Source organism: Verticillium nonalfalfae, assembly GCF_003724135.2.
Source record: "Verticillium nonalfalfae strain VnAa140/NRRL 66861 chromosome Unknown scaffold_11, whole genome shotgun sequence".
Lineage (NCBI taxonomy): Eukaryota > Fungi > Ascomycota > Sordariomycetes > Glomerellales > Plectosphaerellaceae > Verticillium > Verticillium nonalfalfae.
This window is the reverse complement of record NW_021167236.1, coordinates 301294-327742: the sequence shown is the minus strand read 5'-3', so window position 1 is coordinate 327742 and position 26449 is coordinate 301294. Positions and strand designations below refer to the sequence as shown.

The following is a 26449-nucleotide window of genomic DNA, read 5'->3' as shown; positions in this document are numbered from 1 at the left end:
TGTAATTCATCATCGAATACTGACGCCCTGCTAGTTTCGCCACCAAAACTGGCGTCCCGACGAATGAGGACTTTGCCAACGCGACGTACTTCCAGGAGCAGCTTGATCTGTATCTCAACAACAAGACCGGCCGTCTAGCAACGTCAGGAGCCAGTTCTGGCCTGCTGTCACTGCCGCAACTTGCGTCAACGCTTTACACGAGCGGTACAGCCCTCCAGACCAACTTCGTAGGCCCCGCCGAACAGTACGCCCTCATTGCGAGGGGTCTCGCAACCGGCGAGGTCGCGCAGGAGCTGATCATCGAGGGAGGCATCTCGCCCCAGTTCTCCAACGACTCGACGCTCTTATTCAGGGCCTCCACTCCGGGCAACTTCATCTCCGTGCTCGGCGTCCTGCAGCATCCGTTCTCGCGTGGATCAGTGCACATTCGCTCCCGTGATGCGACGATGCATCCCGAGGTCGACCCGCGCTATCTCTCGCACCCCGCCGATCTCCAGCTTCTCAAGATTATTGCCCTGCACCTCCAGGCCGTGGCGAAGACGCCGCCGCTGAGCGCGCTGCTGCAGGGAGGCGGCACGGTGTACCAGCCGGGCTACCACCGGCTCACGGCCGAAAATGTGGAGAGATGGATCCGCGCCGCGGCGCAGAGCGAGTACCATCCGTGCGGGACCGCGGCGATGCTGCCTAGGGCCAAGGGCGGCGTGGTGGATGAGCGGTTCCGGGTGTACGGAGTTAGCAACCTGCGTGTCGTCGACGCGAGCGTGTTCCCGCTGATCCCTCGAGCAAATACGCAGAGCCTGGTGTACGCTATTGCTGAGAGGGCGGCAGAGTTCATCAAGCGGGCTGCTTAGTCTGCAATGAATGCGTACATGGCATGGCGCGGTTTTGTTTGCCCATGCATTTTCCTCTTCGACTTTTCCGTCTTCAAGTAATACTCTTGGCAGCATATAGGAGTAGTCCGTCCGGCGTAGGAGGGTGCGATTCTGAGACTGCTTGACCTTTGATTTACTGCTTGTCTTGTGGGCTGGGTACCCAGGGAAGTTAGGGACCAGCAGATGGCCAAGCGTCACATATTCCGGATACTTACCTTTGGCAAGTGATGAGAAATCACGCGCCCGGCGCGAGAAGGCGCAGCTGAGCGGCGCGAGAGACCAGAAATCAGGGCATAGCCTGTCATTCCCATAATCTCCATCGTCGTCATCCTTCGCTGTGGTGCTAGAGATTTGATCCGACGCCACGCGGGAATACGTGGTCTCCCCCTCGTCATCTCCCGCTCCCCTCAGACCCCGAGTCAATCCATTTCGAGTGCCTGACTTGCGCCAAATGCCCTGGCAAAAGAAGTGGGCAGTCTCCAACTCGGCAGTGGGTTCATCTGATTGCGGGGACCAGCCACTCTGATCGAGATGGACAACGGATGACTGTGGACCGCGTTCAGATTGATGGACACGGTCCCCATTGCAGTCTGACCTGAGCTTTGCAGTGGCCTTTCTGCAGGTCCATCCTACTCTGGCCTTGTGCATGGCTGGCAGATGATGGGCGACAAGCGATGAGGGGCGGGCGACGCGGGCTACCAAGATTTCGTGGCGGACAAACTCCCGTTTCTAGCGAGCAAGCCTCTTCGACATGTGCCTTATTGTGTGCTGCAGAAGCAAGGGTTCCCCTCTTCTCTTCTGTGTGTCTATGTCTGTACTATCTTCGTCCCTGCTCTTCGCGTCTCTCTCTCGATCAACGTACTCGGGGGTCCACCCACCGCCTACTCACAGGGGTCGTCCAAGCCTGAATCTGGGCTAACGCAGATCTGGTCTTGGGGTTGGAGATGGTCAGTGGATTGGAGGCAGCTGTCGAATCAACGTCGATCAAGTCCGCGACGAAAACCGCCGCCAGAGGGGGCATTTGGATCATGTCCGCCTTTTCCCGCCTGCCCTTCTTCTCACAATGGGTTGCGTTTCTGAGGACGAGGATGAATGATGCCGTCGGATTATTAGACCCTCGCGCGGTATCGACACTGAGTTCTTTGGGACTCGCAATTGTAGGTTGGTCAACGCTTGCGAAGGCGCTTGCGAGTTCAGCCTGAGCTGCGGGCGTTTTCCCCCGGCGGCAGGCAAAATGGCGAAGAGGTTCACAAGTCTTCACAACGGTAAGCTGTGTGGCATCCCTCTCCCTTGCTGCCATTGCTACGACGGTTGAGAGCAGACTGCCAGAGGACTTCCTCGCCATCAATCAAACCTCAAGATACCAAAACAGCAGTGTCTTCAGCCGAACCTCTGCATTGCAGCATAGTTCCTCGGCATCTCGGCTCAACAAGAGCGAAACTATGACTACCCTTTTCAAGGCAGCAAAGCAATACAGGTGGAGACAGCTTTTCTGGCCCGCATCAGTGAGGTCAGGTCAAGGTCTCCAGCACGAGCCGGTGCCTTGCAGCGTACCCCCTATGCCTCTCATTCGAACGAAAGCTACGTAGTAGAGAATGAATAGAGAAGCGCAAACCATAGTTCGGCACCCCGAGCGCCAAGCGCCTCGCGAATCCTCGTTCGGGAGCGTCCATGTAATTATGTACGGGGGACCCGCATGCTTCGAGCAATCAGCACTGCTTAAAGCCTACCATGGCCGCCTCCCCGAAGCCTCTTCCTCCGTCTGCCCTTGCTTTCGTGGCATCATACTCGCAGTTCCCAGGATCAGGGGAGAATGCCCGGGTAAAGAAAACGTACAAACCCCCTGCTAGTCATGAAAGCTTGCCTCTCCCTCGTTGCCCAAACCAGGATACCCCAAGCCAAGGGACGACCCGTTGCGATGACTATGGTAGACCACTTGTAACAATCTCTCCTCTGTACCTCTGACGGCCTGGCATTGGGGGAAATCCACCTGCGTCTGCAATATGCAGCCCACCGCTCACTGCTTGCTCCCCCCTTCCCCCCTTTTTCAGTCCTCTTTCAGTGAACCACATTGTACGTTCCTTACCCCTCAGTCTCCTCTCATCAGCCGGTCTGGGGGTGGTGGTGGTGGAGGGGACCTGAGAGTTTGGGGAACCCATGCTCCCACCCTTTCGATCTCGACCATGTGTCTCATACCATGCCTTGGCCCATGGGATTAATGTCTAGTTTGGGATTCGGGACGAGGTCCTGTGATGATCAGGATGTAGGAAGCTGAAGGTGGTCCCTCGTGGGCATGTTGGTTCCTGAATGTTATTACACCCGTCACCTGCTGTCTCGTTCGATACGCGAACCATCTGTCTCGGGTCCCTTCGCTTCCCAACCCCACGTTTTTCTGTCGCTGTGTACTGCCGTCCGCTTTGATTGCCTGCCACACCTTCCTTCGCCATGTTTGGTGGTCGATCTGAATCAGAGCAAGGTGCTGCGGGTGGCCAACAACAGCATTCGCAGTCTCCTCATGATAGAATGATGCTTTACGCGAAACCCATACAACCCAAGCCTGTCAAGAGCCGGTCCAGAGCAGGTATGTTGTCATTTTGATGATCGTATCTGCATCGGCAGAGCTGTGGCTAACACAGGTCCTTCAGGTTGCAAGTACTGGTGCGAATCCCTTCTAATGTGCCATGCTCTCTGAACTATACCCAGCTCACATTACTTCCACAGCCGAGACAAGGTATGTTCCGTTCCTCTGATTTAGTTCCCACCTCTGGCCGCCGTCTCCCTGAGGCCGTTGACCAACTCGTTGTCCCCTCGTAGCGAAAGAAGTGCTCCGAAGAAAAGCCACGATGTTCGCGTTGCGTCCAGTTCGGCGTCGAGTGCGTCTACGAGCCCATCAAGAAGCGCAAGAAGCGCACCACAAAGTTCACGGTCCCTTCGCCCCCGGACGCTGGCAGCACACCAGGTTCCTCCGGTCCCAGCACGGCGCCTTCTGACCCCACCTTGAATCAGCAGCACCTCCATCAGGCCTATTTTGAGCCTGGACAGACACCAGAGGGGCTCGCCTCGTTCCTGGACCCCTGGGCCGGCGGCGACACATCCATGTCCGACTCGACGACCGGGACCTCGCCGTCGCTGCTGGGCTATGATGATGCGGCACTCGGCGAGAACACGTACCAGATTGGCACCTTTGATGTCGCCGGCGCCAACGTCTGCGGGACGCAGGCTGAAGTCATACCTTCGCTGGCGTGGAGCCCCCAGATCGAAGAGGATCTCCTGCCGTGGCCGTTCCTGGCCGGCCACATGGACTGGGGAGAGCATCAGCAACAGCAGCACCAGCAAATTCTAGCCCCAGCACCACCGGCTCACATGCCTTGGCTGGCTCCGGCGTCACCAAGGCCTAGGGGGCCGTTCTCGGCCGTGGCCGACCCGACATCGCAGGCGCTGGACCACAATGCGCTGGTAGACCATTTCTGCCACTCGGTTGCTGGAAGTCTGTTACAGGGTGGCGGAAGTGCTGTCGTAGACCATGTTGGGTCGCTGTGCTTTGGGAGTGCGGTGGTGAGAGATGCGGCGTGTGCGCTGGCTGGTGCTGACCTGATACGGACGGGGTTGAGAGACGATGTTGACCATGGGTTGTTCCACGAGCAGGCCTTGATCGGGTTGACCACCTTGACCGAAGTCGAAGAGGACTGGGCAAAGGAGCAGACGCTCGGAGCGATGCTGTTGCTCGTGTACTACGAGTTGGTATGTTCTGTGATGAACCCATCGAGCTTGGACATCGCTAACTCGCAGGATGAATAGCTTCTTCAGAGAGGCCCAACGAATTTGATCAGTCGGCACATGCAACAAGCTTGGAGGGTTCTCGAAAAAGTCCACGCCTCAGAAAACCCAAGGCTTGTCTTTTTCCGTGAGGTAGGGTTCGCTGGATCGCGTCCTCGCTGAACCTCCGCTGACAGATGGCCAGGCCTTCAGATACTTTGATATCATCCACGCGCTCTCTTCTGACACCTCGCCCTGCTCTCCGTCCCCGTCATCGGTTCATTCTCACATTTCGGTCCCGGCTGTGGACTCCTCCATTAGCGCCATATCCGGCTTCACAGCCGACCTCTGGCCCATCCTCCACCGCCTTGCCTCTCTACTCTGTCGACAGAGAGATCGGAGCCTTTCCAGGGGCCTGCATGGATCTTCCGAAGACAATGAAGCTAGCGACGAGCGAGAGGCGGCTCTTCATGAGCTAGAGCAGGTTCTCGTCGCATGGGAACCCGCCCTTCCACCTGGCTACACTCTTGTCAACCGTGTTGTCGATGGACCAGAGGACGCCCCTGATAATGAAGTTGCGCGCATCCGCGTCATGACAAGCAAGGCGCTTGCGTGCAAACAGAGCGCCCTCATAGTGTTGAACCGCGAGCAAAACGCCGAGGCGGTGCAGCGGCATGCTAGGGCGGCGCTTTGGCACTGTGTCTCGGCGACGGGACCGCATCTGCCGCCGGGGCGCGGTACGGGCGCCGGGATGCTTTGGGCTTTGTTCGAGGCAGCATGCGAAGCCGGAGATGGCCGAGATCGTGGCCTCGCGAGGCAGGCTTTCGCGGCAGTCGAGGCAGCGAGAGGTGTGGTCAATGCTGCAAAGGCCTGGGAGGTGGTTGTGGAAGTCTGGCGAAGGAGGGATCTGGCGAAGGCAGGTGGGAGGGCCGATCCTGGGGGTGGCGGATGGAGAAGAATCGCCGAAGAGATGGGGTTCAGCCTGGTATTTGGATAGATGCGAGGCCTGTGGGACGGTGTGTTGTCTCGAGCCGTTTGTTTCCATTGCTTCTACTGTTGGACGTATACCCCTGAATATGTTGATGAGTTCAAGCCGGTTGGAGGCGTTTCCAACGGCTTATGTCAAGTAAGCACCCGAAACTTTGTTTCAGATTCCCCTATTGGCATATAAAGGACGTGAATGACGATGGCGAGACACATTGCGTCCTCGTGTGACTGCGAGCGCTTGTGTTCCCAGTACTGGCCGATGTCATCCAAATTTACTAAATATTACGCCCCAGGTGCACATAATCAACGACCGACGACATGAGAACGCCTTGAAATTGCACCATATCAAGACGATTCGGACACTTAGCTGTCCTTCGTCGTTTCCCCATATCACAGCTTTCATGAGAGCTTCATAATGGAGTGGGACACAAGCTTCAAAGCGCTCCCGTACATGAAGTTTGAGACGGAGTCATCGCAACTGAGATGCTCGGTATTATTTATTGCATTCCAAACATGAGCAGAATGTGCTGGTGGTTCATCAAAAAGAAAAGTAAACAGATAACCTTCGTGAAGGAACGGACGGACGCCAGGTTGACTCCCGCGATGAAAAGAGAAGAAAGCCAAAACCGCCTTGCCACTTATTAATCAACTCCCTCGCTGCCCCAAGTATCTCTAGTCATCGCCCTTCTAAATGCAGTAGGGGCTCTGGTTCTGCTCGTTGAAGTAGCAATCAGTGTGAGGGGGGCAGTCGCCGGCGTACTGTGCGCATCGTTAACATCGTGGCGGTCATGTGCAGGCAGGGCTCAAACATACCACCCAGAGCGCAGACACGTCGCAGACCTGCCAGCCTTGCTGACCATAGTTGCCAACAGCGCAGGAATAGGTACCCGGCTTGCAGCCTTCGGTAGGAGGAGTGTAGTCGCCAGGGCGGGCGACAGCCGAGCTGGCGGCAATGACGGCGGTGGCGAGGAGAGTGAGGAACTGCATTTTGAAATGTGGTTGCTTTGATAAGAGCATAGGCTTGATTGAATGGGGGAGGTGGTCGGTTGTAAGTTGTTGGCGTGTGTGAAGATCTGATGCGGTGACTTGCTGGATGACGAGACCAGAAGTTGTCATTCAGCGGAATATGTTGCCATCTTTATACTCAAGCTTTCACCGCTGATAGACCAAACGTCGGCCATCATCTCGTAAACAGCCCACGCCATGGACACGAGAATAGATCCTCCCGCTCAACATCGTCGGCGACATTTACGGACTCGACAGCGACTGGCAGAAGAAACGATGACATGCGGCTGGAGCTAGCAGCCGTCGCCTCCGCCACGCTCAGCCCTGCCCGTCACGACCAATCTGCTCCCCCAGATACTCAGTTCCCACCACGTCACGTCTGCCGACAGCACGCAGGGCGGGGTGCAGAACCACTACGTCGACCCTCTCGGCAGCACGACAAACGTGGGCGCATGCTTGGTCCACCAGCCGGCCCCTCCTAGGAAACAAAGCGCATACGGCACGCCGGCTCTGCCTTACGGGGTGTCAGCTAGGCTGGTTTGAGTCAAGACTTCGGGAAGTTTGTACGGAATCTCTGGGCGCTGGTTGGGCACGTTATCCTCCCCGCACCACCCATCGCACGCGGATCAGCCGCATTAGGTTACCTGTCGGCTGAGCCGGAACTATCCACCTACCCCCGAGGCAAGCCCAACGCCATGAGCTGCTATTATTATCTCATCTTGATGGTGTCGTGAGGTGTGCCTGGTGACGATGAAGACGTTGAGACAGATCATGAGCCAAGCCACGGCTAGAAAGAAGTGGGCTGGGGCGGGTGATTGTACGGCAGATCCATGCACGTACGTATAGCTTGTCATTATCATTATGGAGAAATAGCCTTCTCTCGATGCTGATTGCACGTTATCCCCTCTCAGCCGAGCGGCTGATTCAGATCTCTCCGAACGGTGAGCAGCGCTTCCTCGTGTTGTCAACTCGGTGGTCAGCTGTTTGTCCTGCCGGACGGGGACATGCTTCTTTTCCGGGCGCCCCAGGCGGATTGATCAGTCGAATGCTCAGTGCTCGCAGATGTGTCTTGAGACGCGCATGCAGGATCAATTCAATACCTAAGAGGAATAATATCTGCCGCTTTTCCCAATCAGAAAGCATCAGCTGCGCCCAGGTTGGTAGCGTCGGCCAACCCCACAACAGTACCACCACGACCATGACAAACATGAGCCACGAACGACTGCTCTCCAAGCACATACGACCATACCTACTGGAAAGCTCGGGATCCCGTCCGCTCTCCCTTTGATAAACCAGTAAGGGCCAGATCAGTAGTCGGGTGGGTGACCACCGGCGAATCCCTGGTGTTGTATGTTTTGCATTTTTGACGGACGCGCACCTCGCTCGGTTAGATCGAGTGACGCGGCAGTAAGCGGCTCCGTGGTGGAGACGAATATAACGAATGATGTGTATTCAGTCTTGCTTGCTTGCTGCCCGCCCTCGCCGTTGTCTGTCCATGAACAAGGTTCAGACAAGTTCGGCCGTTCTCAAAGCGACCTTGCCGCTCCATTATCAAATCACACTACTCATGACCGCCGTCTTCAGGTCTTGTTGCCATTATAGTTCCCGAAGAGGCGCAATCCATTCGGCCCGTGAATTGGCGTGTAACGTTGCCCTCCCCCCTACACTCTCGACCGTGCCGCGTGGCGCTTCCCATTGTCCGCCCATACTCTTGACACGGCGGCGACTTTCATGTCGCGCGAAAGTGCTTTCCGAACCACGCGATGCACTGATCCTCGGCCTCCTCGCCTGGTCCGTCCACCTTTTCGTCCTTTGGAAAGGAGGCCCGCAGCGCGAACCCGTGAGTCGATCCGTCATACACTATGATCTCGCCATGCCTGGCTTCGATGACCGGCCGCACCCGCTCGGCCTTGGCTGTCGGGATCTGGTTGTCCTCGCTGCCCACGGCAATGGACAGCGGCACGACCAGCTTCTCGAGGTCGCCGGGCAGGACCACGAAGCTGGGGTGGCCGGTAAAGGCGGCGTCGATGAGGGGCTGGTCGTGGCTCCCGTCGCCGCCGCCGCCGGTGGGGCCCTGGGCGAGGAGCACGGTGTGCTTGCCGCCCCAGCAGAAGCCGACAGCGCCGAGGGGCAGGGCGGGCTCGTCGGCGCGGACGGCGGCGAAGAAGGTCTTGACGCGCGGGTGGGTGATGCCGAAGCGGTTGCGGTAGAAGAAGGGGACGACGACCAGGAGAGCCGAGACGAGGTTGTAGCTGGGGCACCGGTCAGCACGTGTGTGATTTGGTGACGAGGCAGGGCAGGAGGAGATGATGGCACGTCGGCGAGAGCGGGAACGTACGCCTTGGACAGAAGGTTGGCGTCGCCGAAAATGGCACGCATGTTGGCGAGCATGGACACGGGTGCGGCGTGGCCGTCCATGAAGTCGGGGAGGTACACCTTGTAGCCGCCCTTGTCGGCATATCTGTCGGCGATGAGGCGGGCGTTGGGGAACTCCCAGCCAAAGACATCGGGAATCACGACGATGATGCCCTTGGCCGGCTGCTGGTTTTGAGGCTCGGTCATGTACACGTCGAAACCGTGGAGAGTCGTGACTCGCCCCCGTGGAATTCCCTTGTGCAGGGCGCCGCTGAAGCAATCGGGACAAGACATGGTGGTGCAGACGAGACCTCAGACTCTTGTACTGCGGCTAATCAACAGGTTCAATTGGAGAGACGGTCACTCGGCGATGCGAAGTCGACGAGGTCGAGGATCAATCGTTGACGATGCGATCGGTTCAATTGCTTGGCTGAGGGCGGGAGTCAGATGGCGACCAGCAGTCCTCGTCAGCAGCGCGCGAGATGAAGCAGCTCAGGAAACAGGACATGGCGTTCGGGGGGCACGAAAAACAGTGAGTGTCTGATTGGGTCTACCTGGGGGCTGAAGGGCTGAATCCATGACGCTAGGAAGAATCTGGCGATGTCTCTGCGTGTTCGCCGGACTCGAACAGTAGGCAAGAGCGTGAAGGTGAGCGATTGACAGATGTATCGATGTTCCGTCTTCTCGAGGCGAGATACGGCGTGCGCGTATCGTTGTCCAGGCTGTGGAAGCATTCCTGGAGGGTTGATGATCACAGCCTTGCTACCTTCCTACCTACCTACCTAGGTAGGTACGGCGGGCGAGTCGAACTGGCAGCTGTTCCAGCCCCAGTCGATATGCAGACCAGTGGCTGGTGCTTATCAGTATCGTGGCTGGTGGACAATTTTGGATTAGACTGCCAACCGGAGTGGAGGCCCAAGTGTTATCCCGAGTCCGCTCCAAGCTCCTGTCCTGCCCCCCACCCGACCACAGCCTTCTTTTGACTCCTGATGAACAACTGAATGCGGGCTCGAGTCGCCCTGCCATCTTCGCCATCTGGCCTTGTTCAACAATCGCTGTCCATCGCATGGCAGGACAGATCGAACGAAGCAAGTTTTCGTGCAGGCGCTTTTTTGTTATTCGGCACCGACGTTTAGCAAGTTTTCCGGGAGCAAGCACCTGCCACGACCAGGTACTTTGTCTTGACAACCCCGCGATGTCCTCGACCGGAGACGGCATAATCTGAAATCAGTCGACTCAGTAACACATCACTCGTGAACCCACCAAGATGGCCGAGCCCAACGCCCGTCCATGCCGCCTGCGCCCGCGGACCTGCAAAGACCGAGAATTGCCTTGCCGAAAAGCATTCTCTGGTATGAGGCTTACGCCAAGCCGAGCCTACAGGGCTGATATTCGCTCGGCAGAGATGGAGCCTCGATCGACTCAACCGGTTCCATGCCGCTCATTTGCGCCCTCAGATAAGCATATGCAGCCCAGAGGTGCCTAGTCAGCAACGTCGTGAGTCGAATGTTGGCCTCAAACTCGACGAGTGTCGATGACCGAAAGCTCCTGGTAGCACGCCGAGGGACCCAGTCCATCAATATCTCACCATGACAGATTGTACCATTCCATCATGAGCCACCACCACCCACCTGCTGGGTGGGTTCGATGGGTCATCCCGAGCGCCGAACCCGCCGAACCCACCGGAGCCTCACTCATGCAGCCCACTCCGGCCCTGACCCCCTGCCCATCAGCGAGCTCGCCTAGGCACCACCGGAGGCGCAATCCTGGTCAATCCGTCCCGTTCGACATGAAATCTCGCAAGCGTGGGATCCCGCCATCAAAGTCCTCTGCTGCGGTCTGGGCGTCTTTGGGCCGAAAGTTCCAGGCCCCCCCTTGCTGCAAAATGTGTCCGAAGTCGTGCTTCTATGTTGTTGTCGTTTTCATTGTGCCAACGGAGCGGGGACTCTTCTCTGCCATCAAACTCCCTTTTCTGTTCGCCGTGGCAATGTTGAGCGCGACTCATTTATGCATCCAGGATCGGCTCCCCTGAGCCAACTTTGCCGTGCCCACCCCCCATCACGGCAAACACGCCCAGCCCGATCACACGCAACGCTCTGCTTTCCCGCTGTTACTGATACCCACGAATGCCGTCCTGAACCCCGCGGATACTTCCGTGGAACACCGGGGTGAATCACCGTGGTTGATAATTATACACTCAAAGCCACCTTGATCAATTATTCACCTCACGGTATTGATGGGGCAGACACGCTGATCATTACAAAGATAACCTTGCCCGATTTCCCCCCCTCTCTTTGACCTGAACGCATAAGAGAAGTCAAAAGCAGCTTCTGTACTACTGCCCCTGAACTATACCAAACAGCTATCGCATGAGAAGCTCCTGGGACCTGATTATTCGACTACAATCATCTGCCGAGGAGAAAGAACACGCCACGACCGAACATCTCAAGGTGTCTCAAGCCCTCCACCATGGGGACCTACTCCGAGGAGCCATCTGCGAAGACGCATATCGGCTCGTCTCGACACTCATCTTCGACACAAGTCTCACAAACACATGATCAAGTCGAAGCACTAGCCCGCCGTGTCACGGCTCAGTCGGCCAGGCTCGACCATGTAACAGAGAACAGCGCCCTCAACCCTGTCAAGGGTAGCAATTTGGATCCATTCTCAGCGGACTTTGACAGAGCCCTCTGGACCCAGGCCTACATACGCGAATTCGAGGCCGACCCTGACACGGCGCCCCCACGCAAGGCCGGCGTGGCGTTCCGTAACCTGGGCGTCTTTGGCCACACCTCGGGTGACCAGTACCAGCAGAGCACCGGCAACATCCTGCTCAGCTTGACCTCGACTCTTGCCGGGAAGGTCACTGGTCGTGCCGCTACTCGTGTAGACATCTTGCAAGGCTTTGACGGCATCGTTGATCCCAAGGAAATGCTACTTGTTCTAGGGCCCCCCGGCTCAGGATGCTCGACCTTTCTCAAAACCTTGTCAGGGCGTACCGAGGGACTCAACATCACAGAGGAATCATACATCAACTTTACAGGTGCTTCATCGTAGTACCCCTTCCGACAGGATAACCACTAACATGAAACAGGCATCGATCCAAGCCACATGCACAACTGGTTCCGGGGCGATGTGCTCTACAACGCCGAGGTTGACGTCCACCTCGCGCCCCTCTCCGTCGGCGACACTCTCGAATTCGCAGCGCGTGCTCGCGTTCCTGCCAAGATCCCCGGTGGCTTCAGCAAGAATGAGTACGCCCGTATCATGCGCGACGTCATCATGGCCACTTTTGGCATTTCCCACACCATTGACACAAAGGTCGGCGACGACATCGTTCGAGGTGTTTCTGGAGGCGAGCGCAAGCGCGTCAGCATCGCAGAGGCATCCCTCACAGGCGCCAAGTTTCAATGCTGGGACAACAGCACCCGTGGCTTGGACAGCGGCAATGCCATCTCCTTCTGCAAGACCCTGCGCGTTCAGGCAGACATTATGAATGTGGCTGCTGTCGTTGCCATCTATCAGGCGCCCCAGGCGGCCTACGAGGTGAGTCCAAAGTCCCCAGTTTGGAAGAGCGATCTGAGCTGACCAGTTCAGACCTTTGATAAAGTCACCGTGCTGTACGAGGGCCGTCAGATCTACTTTGGCCGTACTGAAAAGGCGAAACACTACTTTGAGCAACTGGGCTTCGAATGTAAGTCGCGCTTGATTGTCTGACCGACCTTACTTGGCCACTGACGCTCTCTTCAACTGAAGGCCCTGACAGGCAGACCACCGCCGATTTCCTGACATCCATGACGTCGCCACAAGAACGTCGCATCAGGGCGGGATGCGAGCAAATGGTCCCAAACACTCCTGACGAGTTCGCCGCCAGGTGGCGTGATTCGCAGGAACGTGCCGCTCTCATTACTGAGCTCGACCAATACGATGCCGCACATCCTCAACAACAGCGTATGGATGAGTTCACGCTCAGCCGAAAGGTCGAGCGCAGTTCAGCGCAACGGCTTAAATCGCCCTACACGATCCCATATTTCGACCAGGTCAGGCTCTGTATCTGGCGTGGATGGAAGCGCCTGATTGCGGATCCCGGATTCACTGTGGCACAGCTCAGCTTCAACTTGATCATGGGTCTCGTCTTGGGTAGTGCATTCTACAACCTCTCGGGTGACACAAGCAGTTTTTATCCCCGCGGCGCTGTTGTCTTTTTCGCACTCTTGTTCAATGCTTTTGCCAGCGAGCTTGAGGTAGGTTGCATCCCTGATCCACGCATATCTGAGAATCCCGAGGTGGCAGCTGACTGACCCCTCCAGGTCCTCACCTTATATATCCAGAGACCTGTTGTCGAGAAGCACAACCGATATGCTTTCTATCATCAGTCTGCCGAAGCAATCTCGAGTTACGTTCTTGAACTTCCTTACAAGATTACTAATGCTATCATGTTCAACACGATCGTCTACTTCCTCGCCAATCTCCGCCGCGAACCAGGAGCATTCTTCTTCTTCGTTTTCACGGTTTTCCTCATTCTCCTCATCATGTCGGGCGTGTACCGTACCATGGCCTCGATCGCGCGCACGTCCGACCAGGCGCTAGTGCCAGTTGCTCTCATCACCATGGGCGTCATGGTCTACACTGGTTTCACAATCCCTGTAGACTATATGCCCAGCTGGTCGAGGTGGATGAACTACATCAATCCTCTTGCCTACGGCTTTGAGGCACTCCTGGCGAATGAATATCACGGACGCGAATTTCCTTGTGCAAGCATCGCGCCTGCTGGTCCCGGCTACGATGACCTTTCCCTGGCTAACCGAACCTGCACTGTCGTTGGCGCAGTGCCCGGTGATTCCATGGTCTCCGGCGACCGCTATATTGAGATCAGTTTCGGATACTACAATGCCCACAAGTGGAGGTACATCGCTTGATCCTATGCTATGCGAATGAATACTGACATCATACAGGAATATCGGTATCCTTTTCGGCTTCTTGATCTTCTTCTTTTGCACCTATGTCTTCGCTGCCGAGTACGCGAAACCTCCTGTCAACAAGGGTGAGGTTCTTTTGTATCGTCGGGGCAAAGTCCCTGCTTTGTCCAAGAAACTCGGGCAGAAGGACGAGGAGAGCCAAACGCCTTCGCGGCCCATCACTGAAAAGCCTACGGCTGAGGCGAAAAGCGATGATCTAGAGAAGGAGAAGAGGCCCAGCCCAAGCACTTGCGGAAAGCCCATTTTCCATTGGGAAGATGTCTGCTATGACGTCAAGATCAAAGGAAATGACCGTCGCATTCTTGACCACGTCGACGGATGGGTGCAGCCTGGTGTGGTCACCGCCTTAATGGTACGTCAATCGTGTCCACGGTTGTTGTGAATGTTACTGACAACCCACAGGGCTCGTCTGGAGCGGGAAAGACCACCCTCCTAGATGCTCTCGCCACTCGTGTCACGATGGGTGTGCTCACTGGCGACACTCTCGTCAATGGAAAACCGACGGACATGTCCTTCCCTCACCGCGTAGGCTATGTTCAGCAGCAGGACCTTCACATGAACACTATGACCGTGAGAGAAGCCCTGGAGTTCAGTGCAGTCTTGCGTCAGAGCGCTGAGATTCCTCGCGCCGAGAAACTTGCGTACGTCGACGAAGTGATTAAGACCCTGGAGATGGAGGCCTTTGTCGATGCTGTCATTGGTGTACCAGGTGAGGGCCTGAACGTGGAACAGCGCAAGCGGTTGACAATCGGTGTCGAGTTGGCTGCCCGTCCTCAGCTGCTTGTCTTCCTTGACGAACCGACCTCCGGTCTCGACTCTCAAACATCTTGGGCCATCTGCGACCTCATTGAACGACTGGCCAAGAGTGGCCAGGCTGTCCTCTGCACCATCCACCAGCCGTCTGCCATGCTCTTCTCGCGCTTTGACAGACTTCTTCTTCTGCAACCAGGTGGAAGGACTGTCTACTTCGGAGGTAATGCTTGTTTCCCTTTCGTGTTTCGGGCTACATACTGACATCTTTCAGACATTGGTGCTGGCTCCCGCACGATGATTGAATACCTCGAGAGAAATGGCGCGCCGCCTTGCCCTCCAGCCGAGAACCCGGCGGAGTGGATGCTGAAGGTTACGCTTCCTTCGACTGACGGACCCGATTGGTTTAGCATCTGGCACAACTCCCCTGAGTATCGCGAAACCAAGGCTGAGCTGCAGCGTCTGCGAGACGGAAACACCCCGGTCGAGCGCAGCGCGGCGCAGGATTTGGCCTCGCAACATAACGAATTCGTCGCCTCGTTCTGGACCCAGTTCCGCGAGGTCCTGCTCCGCGTGTTTAAGCATTTCTGGAGGTCGCCATCTTACCTGTGGTCGAAGATTGCTGTCACTGGTCTCCTCGTAAGTTGCTCGAACCAACCTCAAACTGTAAATGCGTGCTGACGCGTCCAAGGCTCTCTACATCGGATTCAGCTTCACATCCAGCAATAGTCTTCAAGGCCTCCAGAATCAGCTCTACGCGTTCTTCATGGCCTTCCTCATTTTTAACCCCTTCAACAAGCAGATCATGCCCATGTTTGTACCGCAGCGTGCACTCTACGAAGTTCGCGAGCGCCCTTCCAAAATCTACCGCTGGTCTGCCTTCATGCTCTCCAATGTTGTCGTCGAGTTCGTCTGGAACACCGCCGCCGCTGTTCTCTTCTTCTTCTGCTGGTATTATCCCGCTCGATTCTTCAAAAACACCACCTCAGACGACGTCACAATCCGCGGCTTCACCACGTTCCTCTTTATTTGGCAGCTCTTCCTCTGGATCTCGACCGTCTCGCAATTCGTCATCGCTGCCATTGAGCACGCTGACCTGGCCAGCGTGCCCGCAGCGCTCATCTGCATCATGGCCCTCTGCTTTTGCGGCATCGGCACCGTGCGCTCGACCCTCCCCGCGATCTGGGCCGATTTCATGTACCGTGTCAGCCCCATGACCTACCTCGCCAGCGGCGCGCTGTCCACCGCTCTCCACGGAGCCAAGGTTGTCTGTAGGCCCGAAGAGGTTGTGCGCATCCCTGCCCAGGCGGCCATGAGCTGCGCCGAGTTCCTGGAACCATACAGTCAGCGCTTCAGTGGATACCTGGTTGATGTCAGCGATGACAGCGTGTGCGGATGGTGCCCGATGAGCACGACCGACGACTACCTTGCCACCTTCGAGATCAGCTTCGGTGACCGGTGGAGGAACTTTGGCATTGGGTGGGTTTTCATTCTCTTCAACATTGCAGCGGCCTGCGGCCTGTACTGGCTGTTCCGCGTGCCCCGGGGTCAGGGTATCAAGAGGAAGTAAAGTAGGCGTCCACGTGGGGGTGAAAGATGCAGAAAAGGCTCTTTGAGACTTCAGACGGTAAGAGAGATACATATCTGGAATACTAATGGGTTAGATTTTTTTGGGAAGTAATCTAGAAGGGGCTGCTTGGTCTTTGTTTTATTTCCTTCTTCGCGGGCCTGTCAGTAGGAGACTTTAGAAGCTGTCGGAGGAGACCATGCCTCCTACATGCATCAATATCATTTCGTTCTACTTAAGCAAGATGACTCGAGTCGTTTGATCCGTCTTATTTTACGACTTACCGAAGGCGAGATTACTTGCTTTAACTGATGACATTTCTTGGATTCGGCAATATCTCCCATGGCTGCCACGATCTGTCTACTTCGCGCACACTACATGGACAGGTCCACCGATCTTGATCCTCAGGCTACACCCCAAACGTCGACACGTCTCCGACTCGCCACCAGCCTTCACCCATAACATGGCGTACCTCAGGCAGAACGACCCTTGGACGACCCTTAAGCGAGCTTGGCACGCGCGCTACGTGGGTAGATATAAATCTCGTGATGCCACTGAGGATGCCGTTCCTTTGGGTTTCCTACATCATCACATACGTTGCACTTTCGTGATGACCCAGGCCATCCCACTCCCCATCCTCGCTCCTGCATCGATTGTCATCCACTTGACTCATTCCGAAGGAGCATCGTCTTGAACGTTCCCTGCTGCCGTGCTGTCAACGAGACCCTCTACGCGTAAGTTTTCATGTGACACTCTCTATGCTGACTAACCCCGGCTTTCTGGGAAGGTGTGGTTTCCATTGTTTGCTGACGATCTTTCTGAAAGTCAACGACTGATGCTCTAGAGTGAGGATCGCAACGATTTGATTGCTCCCTTCGCCCATCTTCGCGTCCGTAATCCGTGGTCCCGAAGAAATCAGCCCACCGTCGCACGTTTGTAGTGACGTTCGAACTGGAGATGAGGCTCAAAACCTTCCTGTGGGCTCATAGAGCCGTACTTCATGCCGAGAATGGCGATGAAACGACATCCATCGACGGCCGTCGCGTACCACGTGCTGACCCCCGGGTCTTTCCACGAGTGCTGAATCTGCTTTCACCTTTTCGCAAGTTCAAGCCGCTTACCCGTCGTCGAGGCCAAGATGGTCGCCGCGCGCCCTTGACTATGTCTGTGATCTACGTGTCCATCGACGCGAAGCCGTATGACTGCGCGTTTGACCGGGCGAATGCCGGTGACTAGAAGTTGACCGGCAACTCCGAAGAATGCGATAGGCCTGCAAGACACAACGGGCAGGAAAGTCGTCATGGAGCGAAGCGCACCAACACCTCCGCCGTCCAGAAATGTGAGGACCATACTGCTGTTCCTGGAAACTGCCCTCGTACCCACAGAGCGAGCGAAGGATCTGCTGCCTTCATAAGCCTTGAAGTTGTTCGTCCTGGCGAATCAAACCGAGCGGGCGACGGCCAGACACAGACCCGTAGCCGCAAGGCCTCGGACGAGGACACCATCAAGCTTCACGACCGAGTCTTCTCGCCCGGACAGAGCCGCTCTTCTTCGTGGGAAACTTGGCTTGATGTCGCTGTGCATCGAGAGACTGGCAGTGAAAACTATGCGTCGCACCACCGTGCCCGCTCCGTCTCAGTCAACTCCACCGGAACCATCGTTCGGTACGGCGAGGACAACAGTCTCAAGGTTGACGTTCACTGCTGCGAGTCCACTGATGCCACCCCGGAATCCCCTCGCTCTGTCGAGAATGATTGTATCAGTCCATCTTCCCAGAATGGTACGCATGGTCGGGTCTCAAGCATGGAAGAGCTCACGCAGAGCCATCTCCTCGAATCTTGCCGTGAGGGAACTGGCAGCACGACATATGAGTTTGACCTCGTCGGTGAGATTGATGTTCGTAACTGTCATGAGGCAGTCCTCGACGCCGATGTATATCGCAGTCAGGCAATCATTCAGAAGATCCATGCCGACATGGCCGATGGAGTGATCTCGCGCGTTCAGGCGGGCAAAGAGGACGAGCGCGGCGAGGGTGAAGATTCATGTGACACAGTTTCTGCGGACTGCGACCTCGAGGTTGCCATCAGAAAGTCGGTCTCTGCTTACCTTGAGTCTCCCGAGGCAAATCTCCCCCACCAAGTCGAGCTCATGAACAATGAGGATGAATTCGACTTGGAAGAGGAGCAATACCACCACCACCTGAAGAGCACCATGGACTCTTATATCACAGACGAGGACCACAGCCGGTCTGAATACTCAAGCCAGGAAGAACTCCAAACACCTGGAACATTAGGAGACATGGTTGGAAGTGTTTTCCAAGTTGGAGACTGCGGCAGTCCTCACCAAGGTCATTGTTACCAGACTGATCTGTCTCCCATTCCCGAGTTCCCAACCCCATCACCAAGCCCTGCTCGTCCTCGTCGCCAAGGCCCGACTAGAGCACCGCAGCGCTTCTCCTTGAACGAAGAAACTTTCCACGAATGGACCGTAGACACTAATGACCTGCACCTTGTCCCTTCTTCGCTCAAGAGCCCTCTGTTGCGCCCGCCACTGATCCCTCCTCGCGGATCCTCTCGCACACTGACAACCCCTGATAGATCAAGCGACTTGTCTGGACTCCTACACCAGTTCCACGCGTCTCCAAGTCCCGATCAACCGTCGACTCCAGAGCAGGAGCGTTCTTACTTTGACTTTGAGGACTCGCCCTGCTCCGGCGGCCGTTTCTTCGCAGCGTCGTCCGGAGCGCGCAACCTCATCAGGGGCTTGAAGACGTTGTTCCAACAGGGGACCGAGACTATGCGGCGACCGGCTGCGGCCCCGACTCTTCGACGTACTGTTCGTCGTTTCTTCTCCAAGCGTGAGCCCGACGACGCAGGAACCAACACTAGCCCGGCCCCGAACGAGGCCGTGGCTCATATTCGCTCTGCGGCCGACACCGATTACACCGACCACGGCACCCACTACCCCGTGCTCACTACCACATGTTCGACTGGAGCATCTGAGGGTTCGCAGCTTGCTTCTTGCCCTGGCTTGGCACTTGGCCAGTCCCAGGTATTCCGAGTATTCGAGTCTCCGCCTCCGACTCTCAACTTGGAGAATGTGGCGAACCGCTGCCGCGACTCCTGGACCTCTCCGGTTCACTGTGTCGACCACCCACCCGGGACGACCTCGCGCGTTTTCGAAGAGAAAGCGCCTGCGGGCTGGTTCTGAGGGGCGCACAGTAGCGTGTGAACCAGGCGTGACCTACTTTCGGTGCTGCCCAAGCTCCCCCGGCATGCCTTCGCCCGGGATCCGGAACATCATCTTTTGGTCAAACGGCCTCCAGCTCTGATGTACGTTTTCTAGTGCATTGTGTAGTATTGGTAACAGTGATTATGATTTTGAATACCTGAAGAATGAAGCTCAGGGATGTATGGATTTCTGGAAGTGGACTCTTTTGATAAAGAATGGGCCAGAGACGATGCCTCAGGGGCGGACAATGTTTGTAAACACCTCTTGTGGTGATGTGCAATCCCTGGACACGACAGTACTGGGAGAATGATTCTCAGCGACTTGGTAGCCACAAATGCGACGACGTTGAGCAATGTCATGAAGCACCTGTAGGATCCATCGAGCAGCCAGGGCCAACACGACTGTGCGACACAAGTAGAGGTTGCAATGGCATGGTCCGTTGTCACTTCACCATTTGGTATTCTTGGCTTGACACGAATGTACGGTTCAATTCAATACTATGACGTCCAGTTGCCTCGACTTCCTCAGGGGTCATCACAATTGACAGCGGGATGCGGCGGAAATCGTGTCGTCCGTAGTATGTCATTATTGAGGGCGCTCCCTGACATAAGCATGGAAAGCTGATGTGCTGCTCGTCAAGGGCTGTCGCGGGATCACAAGATCCGCTGTCCGAGGTGAGAAACCCGAGCTGCTAGAGGTCGCCAACGATTCAAATGCATACCTGCGATCGCCAGTACAGCAGACCTCCTGTTGGTGGCCTTTCCCCACCCCGAGTGATCTGTCCGGATCAATATCCCAGATCCGGGGTCGCCAATGGCGATCGTCCTCGGGTTCAGTAAACATCGGGCGAGAGAAGCACGACAAACGCGCTTCGAATGAATCAATGTCGGCACACTGATCACGTTGCACGCGCTCGACTGCGCACTTTTTCAACCGATTTCCGAGCACGAAGGACCACAGCGTATGCCAACTACCAGATGCCATCCCCTTTCGTCGTATGCATGAAACGGTGATCAGCAGTGGTTATCCCTCGGCAACGGGGTTCATGTCCGCTGCCCATGACGAGAAGGAACCCTGACGAACACTGCCGGTCGACGCCGCAAGGGTCACGACTTAAGAAGGCAGTGTATGCCACAGCGTCGAGGCTCGCTGTCCGGTTTCTTCACTCGAGGATCCACATCGCCCGTTGATAGAGCCCCAGATGAAGTATTCCGCTTACCTCGCCCTCATTCCCTCGGCGCTTGCCTCGGTGGTTCCCCGCCAGGATCCTTGCCAGGCTTCAGCCGACGGCTTCGCATCTCTCAACGGTGGCACCACTGGCGGTGCCGGCGGGACGGTCGTCACGGTCTCAACGCTGGCCGATCTCGAAAAGTATGCAGCCGCCGCAGGCCCTCATGTAATCAAAGTCGAGGGCCGTATCACAGTTGCGCCCTTCGGCAAGGAAGTCAGCGTTTCAAGCGACAAGACGATTGTCGGCGTTGGAGAGGACGCAGAGATCTTCCAAGGTAGGCTACGGGTCATCGGCGTCGGGTTTCACAGGAACTTGCTGACTGATGTCTAGGCGGCTTCAGACTGATAAAAGTCAGCAATGTCATTATCCGAAACTTGATCATCGGTACGTGACGGTAGCTTTCGACCTTTTTGAGAGGAAATCCCAACTGACCTTGGTTATCAAAGGCCACTCCAGCGACGGCACCGACAACGATTACGATGGAATCCAGTCAGACACATCATCGAATATCTGGATTGATCATTGTCTGTATTCCACCATATTGGGAGACGAATCAAGCTGACTGGCCTAACCCAGGCCTTTTTGAAGAAGCCGGCGACGGTCTCGTCGACCTCCGCAAAGATACAAACTACTTTACCGTCTCGAACAACATTTTTCGCAAACACGACAAGGCCTTCGGCATCGGGTGGACAGAAAACGTCGTCGCTCGTGGCACTATTCACCACAACTGGTTTGACTCGACGAACCAGCGCAACCCTTCAGCTGACAACTTGGCTGAGGCACACTTGTACAACAATTTGGTCAGTGGTGTGACTTCGTACGGGCACTACGTTCGTGGTGCCACGACGGCTGTCATCGAGAATGTGTTCTTCGAGGATACGAAGAATCCAATTACGCGGGATGAAGGAGCGGCGCTCCGCTCGAAGGGGAATATCTTTGAGGGCACTGGCGGGACGATTGCGAAGGATGCTGGAGAAGCCTTTGACCCGGCTTCGTACTACTCGTACACGTTAACGAAGACGGCGGACGTACCGGCGTTTGTGAAAGGCAATGCCGGACCTCAAAGAGCGGTTTGCTCTTGACAGGCAGAGACAAGTGCGAACTTGAACAATGAAGTATCCCCGATCACGATGCTCGTCGTGCGTGTATCAGAGGAGAAGAACCAAGAGAAACCCGGTCCGCCGTACGAGGGCATGCCAGTAGCCGAGGATATCATGCCCAGAGTGTGGCAGTAGAGGCCCAGACCAAATCCAAAACGAAAGGAAAAGAGAAGAGATGACATTGAGTAAACAAACGGGTTAAGGAATGCCTCCTCCAGATGCCAGCTGCTAGACCCGACTTCGAATGCCCACCCCAGGATTGCCATACGGTCCCTCTGGAGATCTCTGATGCCAAGCCCTCCTGGCGGTGGGTTAGTGTCTGCGTAGACTGGGCTGGCATGTGGGAGCCCCGGAGCTATAGACTCGGCCGTTCTGCGGAACCCCATCTCGGAGAAAAGGGGGAGGGGACCAGGGCGCAGATTTGACCGACATGATGGCTGCCAACCGACGCCCAAACTGGAGGGGCGCAGGCATGCCCCTGGGGATATATTGTGGAATCCGGAATCCGGAACCTAGGGCCAAGTGAGGGTCACATCGAAGATACCTGCAGGGTCTGGTGCATCGCGAGGCGTCACAAGCGCGCACGAAGGTTGCGAGCAACATTTGGCTGCGCCTAGGTACCGCCGCACCGGGTTGATGAGGCTGCAGAGATGATCGATAGGACCGACATACAGCTTACAGCTCGGGCCTAACGGTTCCTCCCGAAGTGTGTCCTTTGCCAGGTTGCAGGCCTTGGCTGCCAATGGCTGTATAGAGACCATGGCGGACCAGGGCGCGTTCCAGCCTCCATTGCCGTTTCGGGCACATCTCTCGCCGTCTGGCATGGTGATGCCGCACCGAACCCGGGTTCATGACCCCTACTTCACATCGCAAAGAGTTTAGTAGTGTAAAACGGGTGTGCACCGACACCCCCTGGCAACCATCGTGTGAGTTCCATGGGAGCGGTTCAGGCATGCACGCTTGCTACATCCGGGTGGTTCGACGAGGGTGAGGCTGAGGCTGATATGTTGGACATGTACTACACTGTCTGCTGATTCGGAATTGGAGAGCTTGTTGGACGCGGTAGGTGTTGCTTTTAGTTCCATTTTTGTCTTCAGCAATCATATGCTCCTCCAGGGCACAAGACGTAGCTGAGGAATCCATCAGTCATCACGGGAAAAGCGCGTAGGCTCTCCTCTGTATTGCTCGGTTTGCTTTCGCAGGCAAAGAGAATCATGCCTAGATCGACCCAGTTTAACTAATAGCCGTCGGCAGACAGCTTTGGCCATCGCCACGTGAGGAAGCTGAGCTCGTGTGCTGTGACAGCCGCCACGTTACGAGGCGAGCGGACAATACCGTACGAGTCATCCTCGTGCCATGCCTCGAAGCAGGGAGAATTCTGAAAGCGTCGTCGTCCCAGACCTGAATTCCAACGTAAGTAGTCCCACGCTATGAATAGTTGGACCGACCCGGAAGCCAACGGCCCACTCCGCCAAAGAAGCAAGCCAGGCTTTGGTGGTTCCAAGGCTACCCCCCTGCTCGTCTGCCGTTTCGCGACGAAGAAGGACACAGACATGTGGAGTGATTGACGTCGAAGGCGGCGGGCGGCGCCCGGGGAGAGCATGGGGGAGAGCAGGGGTTGTCGGCCAGGGGCAGGCAGGCCAAATCAGTGGGGAAGTTGGAACGAGAACTGTAATCACGAGGGGACGAGCTGTGGAGAAAGATGGTGCCCAGACCCAAATGCTCCGAAGGGAGGCCGGCGCCATCAGTCACTGGTCCACTGTTCACAGCGTCTGTTGTGTTTTGCCCCGTCCGGAGACCCCGTGATTTCCCAAGGGGGTTTTTTTTTCTTCATTCAATCCTTGATGTCCCCATGGGAATGGTTCGTGCCGTTGAGGAGTCTTGGATTTTGGCGATTTCTCGGGTGGAGGGTCTATGTTTGACCTTCAAAAATGTATGCGGTTGTGATTCAAAGGACTGACAGCACAAAGGGACACGCGAGGTATCCCGCGTGGTTATGAGACAACCTCAATACGATTGTTTCTAGACGATACCGTGTCTTTCGTCTTTCGTTGCCAAAACCTTCGCGCAAGCGGATGCGAGCCTTCCATGCCAGAACCGCATTCTCTGGACAGCATACGATCGCTAACGGATGCCACCATAGATGAATCTGCAGTGGCATATCAGGCCTCCGAACCCGAGAAAAAGGACCGAAGACGGACAAGTCGGCACAACGAATCAGTCTGTGTCAGGGCGGCAAAACGTAACTGTAGTGGAGGGAGTCGATCAAGTGTTGCTGTGCAGGACTGGAGGTGGGCCACGGCAATGCCTGGTTCGCGTGGCCCCATGTTCCGGCCCAGCTTTACCCCGACAACGCAGAAGAGTCAGCACAGGTAGTAAAACTCGACGGAAAGGGTCTCATGACCTGTTCTCGAGTTTGATGCATCTTCGAAACGAGCGAAGCCGAGTGGTCTGGCGCGGAGACGACTCGGCCAATTTAGCCAGGCGGCGGCGCATGGGAGTGAGGGCTCCAGGCAGGTTTAGCGCGTCGAGTACCGCCGAGCATTGGGCCACCAAAGACTTTGCGTTCGTAGGGACGACGGGGGTCCAGGGTGGAAACAAAGAGCAGATGTTGCAGCGGCTGAGCGGGTAGATTCTCGTGTGGGAGGGCGGCGAGTGCGAGTGATTGGATGCCCGAGGGGCCTTTTGCGGTATGCAAGGTGCGGCATGCTGGTAGTTGCAGCTGCCGTTGTGGTAGCTTCTGCCTGGCAGTTTATTACAGTTGTCGCGGGGAGATTGGTGTGCTGCGCTGCTCTCCTTGATCATTTGGGTTCTGATGCTGATGGCGATGGTTTGCGGCACGTTGCGACACTTTCGGTCGTCGATGCCTTACAATGGACTGAGACAGACGAGCGAAAGAAGTGTTGGCACGCGTGTGCAAGTGCACGTGTTCGTACATGGGTTCAGCTTCCCGAGTCTCACCAGGCGGTGGGATTTTGTCCCAAAACCTTGCCTCTCCCAAGTCTCAGGCTCACGTGGGTACGAGTTTCGGTCTGGCTCAGTCATTTAAGAATAAGCTCAGCGTTAACAGCGGCGACCGTGGGGGCAGCGACCTCGCCACAATACAAGCCACTTGCCAAACTCGACAAACCGCCTCTCCCAAAGCAAAACAAGAAGAAAAAAAATCGACATTTCATCTTGTGATGCATGCCTTCTCATGCTCTACTGCGCCGGCAGTGGGCGCTTCTCTCAACCCAGGACTTCGTCACAAGTCACAGGTGCTTTGTACTGACACTCGCGACAAGCAACTTCATTTGGTCGCTTCGGTCCAATGACCGGCCCGCCATCGGTGTACATCACCCAAAGCGGAAGTGCTGTGCAGGGTCTAAAGCCAACGATGTTTTTAGTGGCCATGGTCCGATGTACTGGTCACTGCGGGCCTATGCATTGTATATCCCCCGGCCAAGCGTAAATGTGGCTCGTCTCGTGGGATTCGGGTGAGAATGACCTTCTCTGATGCGCTTGTCCATGCCGTCTCTCGGCCTGTTCACGATGATGCTTCGTGCACTTCACCTGGCGATGCGATGGGTATTGCGGTTTTGGTGCGTCACCAATCGGCGCTAGGCTGCCATGGAATGTTTCTAGACACGCGCTCCGAGGTGAGACAGCCCTGGCTGTCTCGCTCGGCCACTCGTGACAGTGGGGCAAGGATCGTTCTTGGTTGGCGATTTGCGAGATTGCTTGAGTAAGCTTGGGATCGCTCATTTCAGAATTTGCATTCAGTGTGCGTCACGGACGGATCAGTCGATCGGGACAAGCTCTCCATCACGTGCTCTACTAGCTAGTGCAAAATGTCTCGCCATTTGCGATGGTTCAGTACAGCGTGGTGTCTCGGACTGGCCGTTGATAATGTTTGAGGACGGCTCAAGGAGGCTCATCACTCGAACGTGGACGAAAGCAGTGGCTCGACGACGTGACAGCGTTGAACCACGGCGTCGGGCTCGCTTTCGCTTGCTAAGTCCGGCGCTCACCACACGGCGTGTCTTTGATTCGGGCCACTGCAACAGTGATTAGTGCGGGCCATTCAGAGGGGATGATTGACAGACCAAAAAAAGGCAAATGCAATGCGCATTGCATACGCGGGTACACTTTCATAGTGCTTCCCTTCGCTCGGTGCTACTACCAGGCATAGGCCTCCGCCCACTCACACTTGCGTTTGCTGTTTTTTCTCCCTGCTCCTGGCGCGTCGTGTTGGTTCGGTGGTACTGGTACAGGCCTGGTATGGGTCTCCCGGCGCCAGAGCGAAGATCGAGCTTAGGGTCGATTCACGCGCAGGCCGAGGGGGCCCCGCAAACGCCACGCGACGGCGAGACAACGGCGAATCTTCCCCAACAACCCCAGGTGCTTTTCTTCTGTCTCTTTTTTCGCGTCTCTTTTTTTGCCCGTTGGCGGGGACTAAGCCTCGGACATCATGTGGTCTGCCAACACTCGTATGACCTTGGCCGTTTCGTGGCAACTTTGCAACTCATTGTCGAAGGCACGACGGCAATGGCCTGCGAACAATGGTGGTGACTCGAGCGGCAGTTGGCCTGTCGGTACGTGGGAGGCGCCATTTGCAAGGGTACCAGCATAGCAGG

General features: G+C 56.2%; 7 protein-coding genes across 7 annotated transcripts; 5 read left to right on the top strand and 2 right to left on the bottom strand.

Moving 5' to 3' along the window:
• Positions 1–95: 95 nt before the first annotated feature.
• Positions 96–851, top strand: D7B24_000719 (uncharacterized protein; the record flags this gene model as incomplete). Its single annotated transcript, XM_028634971.1, has 1 exon — positions 96–851. A coding segment is annotated over one exon (756 nt), but the record flags the coding sequence as incomplete, so codon positions are not given.
• A 2466-nt stretch (positions 852–3317) lies between these two features.
• On the top strand, positions 3318–5625 carry D7B24_000718 (uncharacterized protein; the record flags this gene model as incomplete). Its single annotated transcript, XM_028634970.1, has 6 exons — positions 3318–3453; positions 3518–3530; positions 3594–3603; positions 3687–4613; positions 4671–4781; positions 4834–5625. 6 exons carry the CDS (start codon positions 3318–3320, stop codon positions 5623–5625), a joined length of 1989 nt encoding a protein of 662 aa, XP_028498159.1.
• A 677-nt stretch (positions 5626–6302) lies between these two features.
• D7B24_000717 (uncharacterized protein) lies at positions 6303–6602 on the bottom strand (the record flags this gene model as incomplete). The annotated part of the gene is made up of 2 exons (XM_028634969.1): positions 6303–6374; positions 6429–6602. 2 exons carry the CDS (start codon positions 6600–6602, stop codon positions 6303–6305), a joined length of 246 nt encoding a protein of 81 aa, XP_028498158.1.
• Positions 6603–8349: 1747 nt separating this feature from the next.
• On the bottom strand, positions 8350–9269 carry D7B24_000716 (uncharacterized protein; the record flags this gene model as incomplete). The annotated part of the gene is made up of 2 exons (XM_028634968.1): positions 8350–8872; positions 8959–9269. 2 exons carry the CDS (start codon positions 9267–9269, stop codon positions 8350–8352), a joined length of 834 nt encoding a protein of 277 aa, XP_028498157.1.
• Positions 9270–11444: 2175 nt separating this feature from the next.
• On the top strand, positions 11445–16274 carry D7B24_000715 (uncharacterized protein; the record flags this gene model as incomplete). The annotated part of the gene is made up of 9 exons (XM_028634967.1): positions 11445–12018; positions 12070–12521; positions 12573–12669; positions 12732–13219; positions 13286–13881; positions 13931–14306; positions 14357–14927; positions 14979–15343; positions 15396–16274. 9 exons carry the CDS (start codon positions 11445–11447, stop codon positions 16272–16274), a joined length of 4398 nt encoding a protein of 1465 aa, XP_028498156.1.
• Positions 16275–17432: 1158 nt separating this feature from the next.
• On the top strand, positions 17433–19481 carry D7B24_000714 (uncharacterized protein; the record flags this gene model as incomplete). The annotated part of the gene is made up of 2 exons (XM_028634966.1): positions 17433–17467; positions 17540–19481. 2 exons carry the CDS (start codon positions 17433–17435, stop codon positions 19479–19481), a joined length of 1977 nt encoding a protein of 658 aa, XP_028498155.1.
• A 1222-nt stretch (positions 19482–20703) lies between these two features.
• D7B24_000713 (uncharacterized protein) lies at positions 20704–21968 on the top strand (the record flags this gene model as incomplete). The annotated part of the gene is made up of 5 exons (XM_028634965.1): positions 20704–21007; positions 21064–21117; positions 21180–21257; positions 21310–21769; positions 21830–21968. 5 exons carry the CDS (start codon positions 20704–20706, stop codon positions 21966–21968), a joined length of 1035 nt encoding a protein of 344 aa, XP_028498154.1.
• Between the last annotated feature and the right edge of the window lie 4481 nt (positions 21969–26449).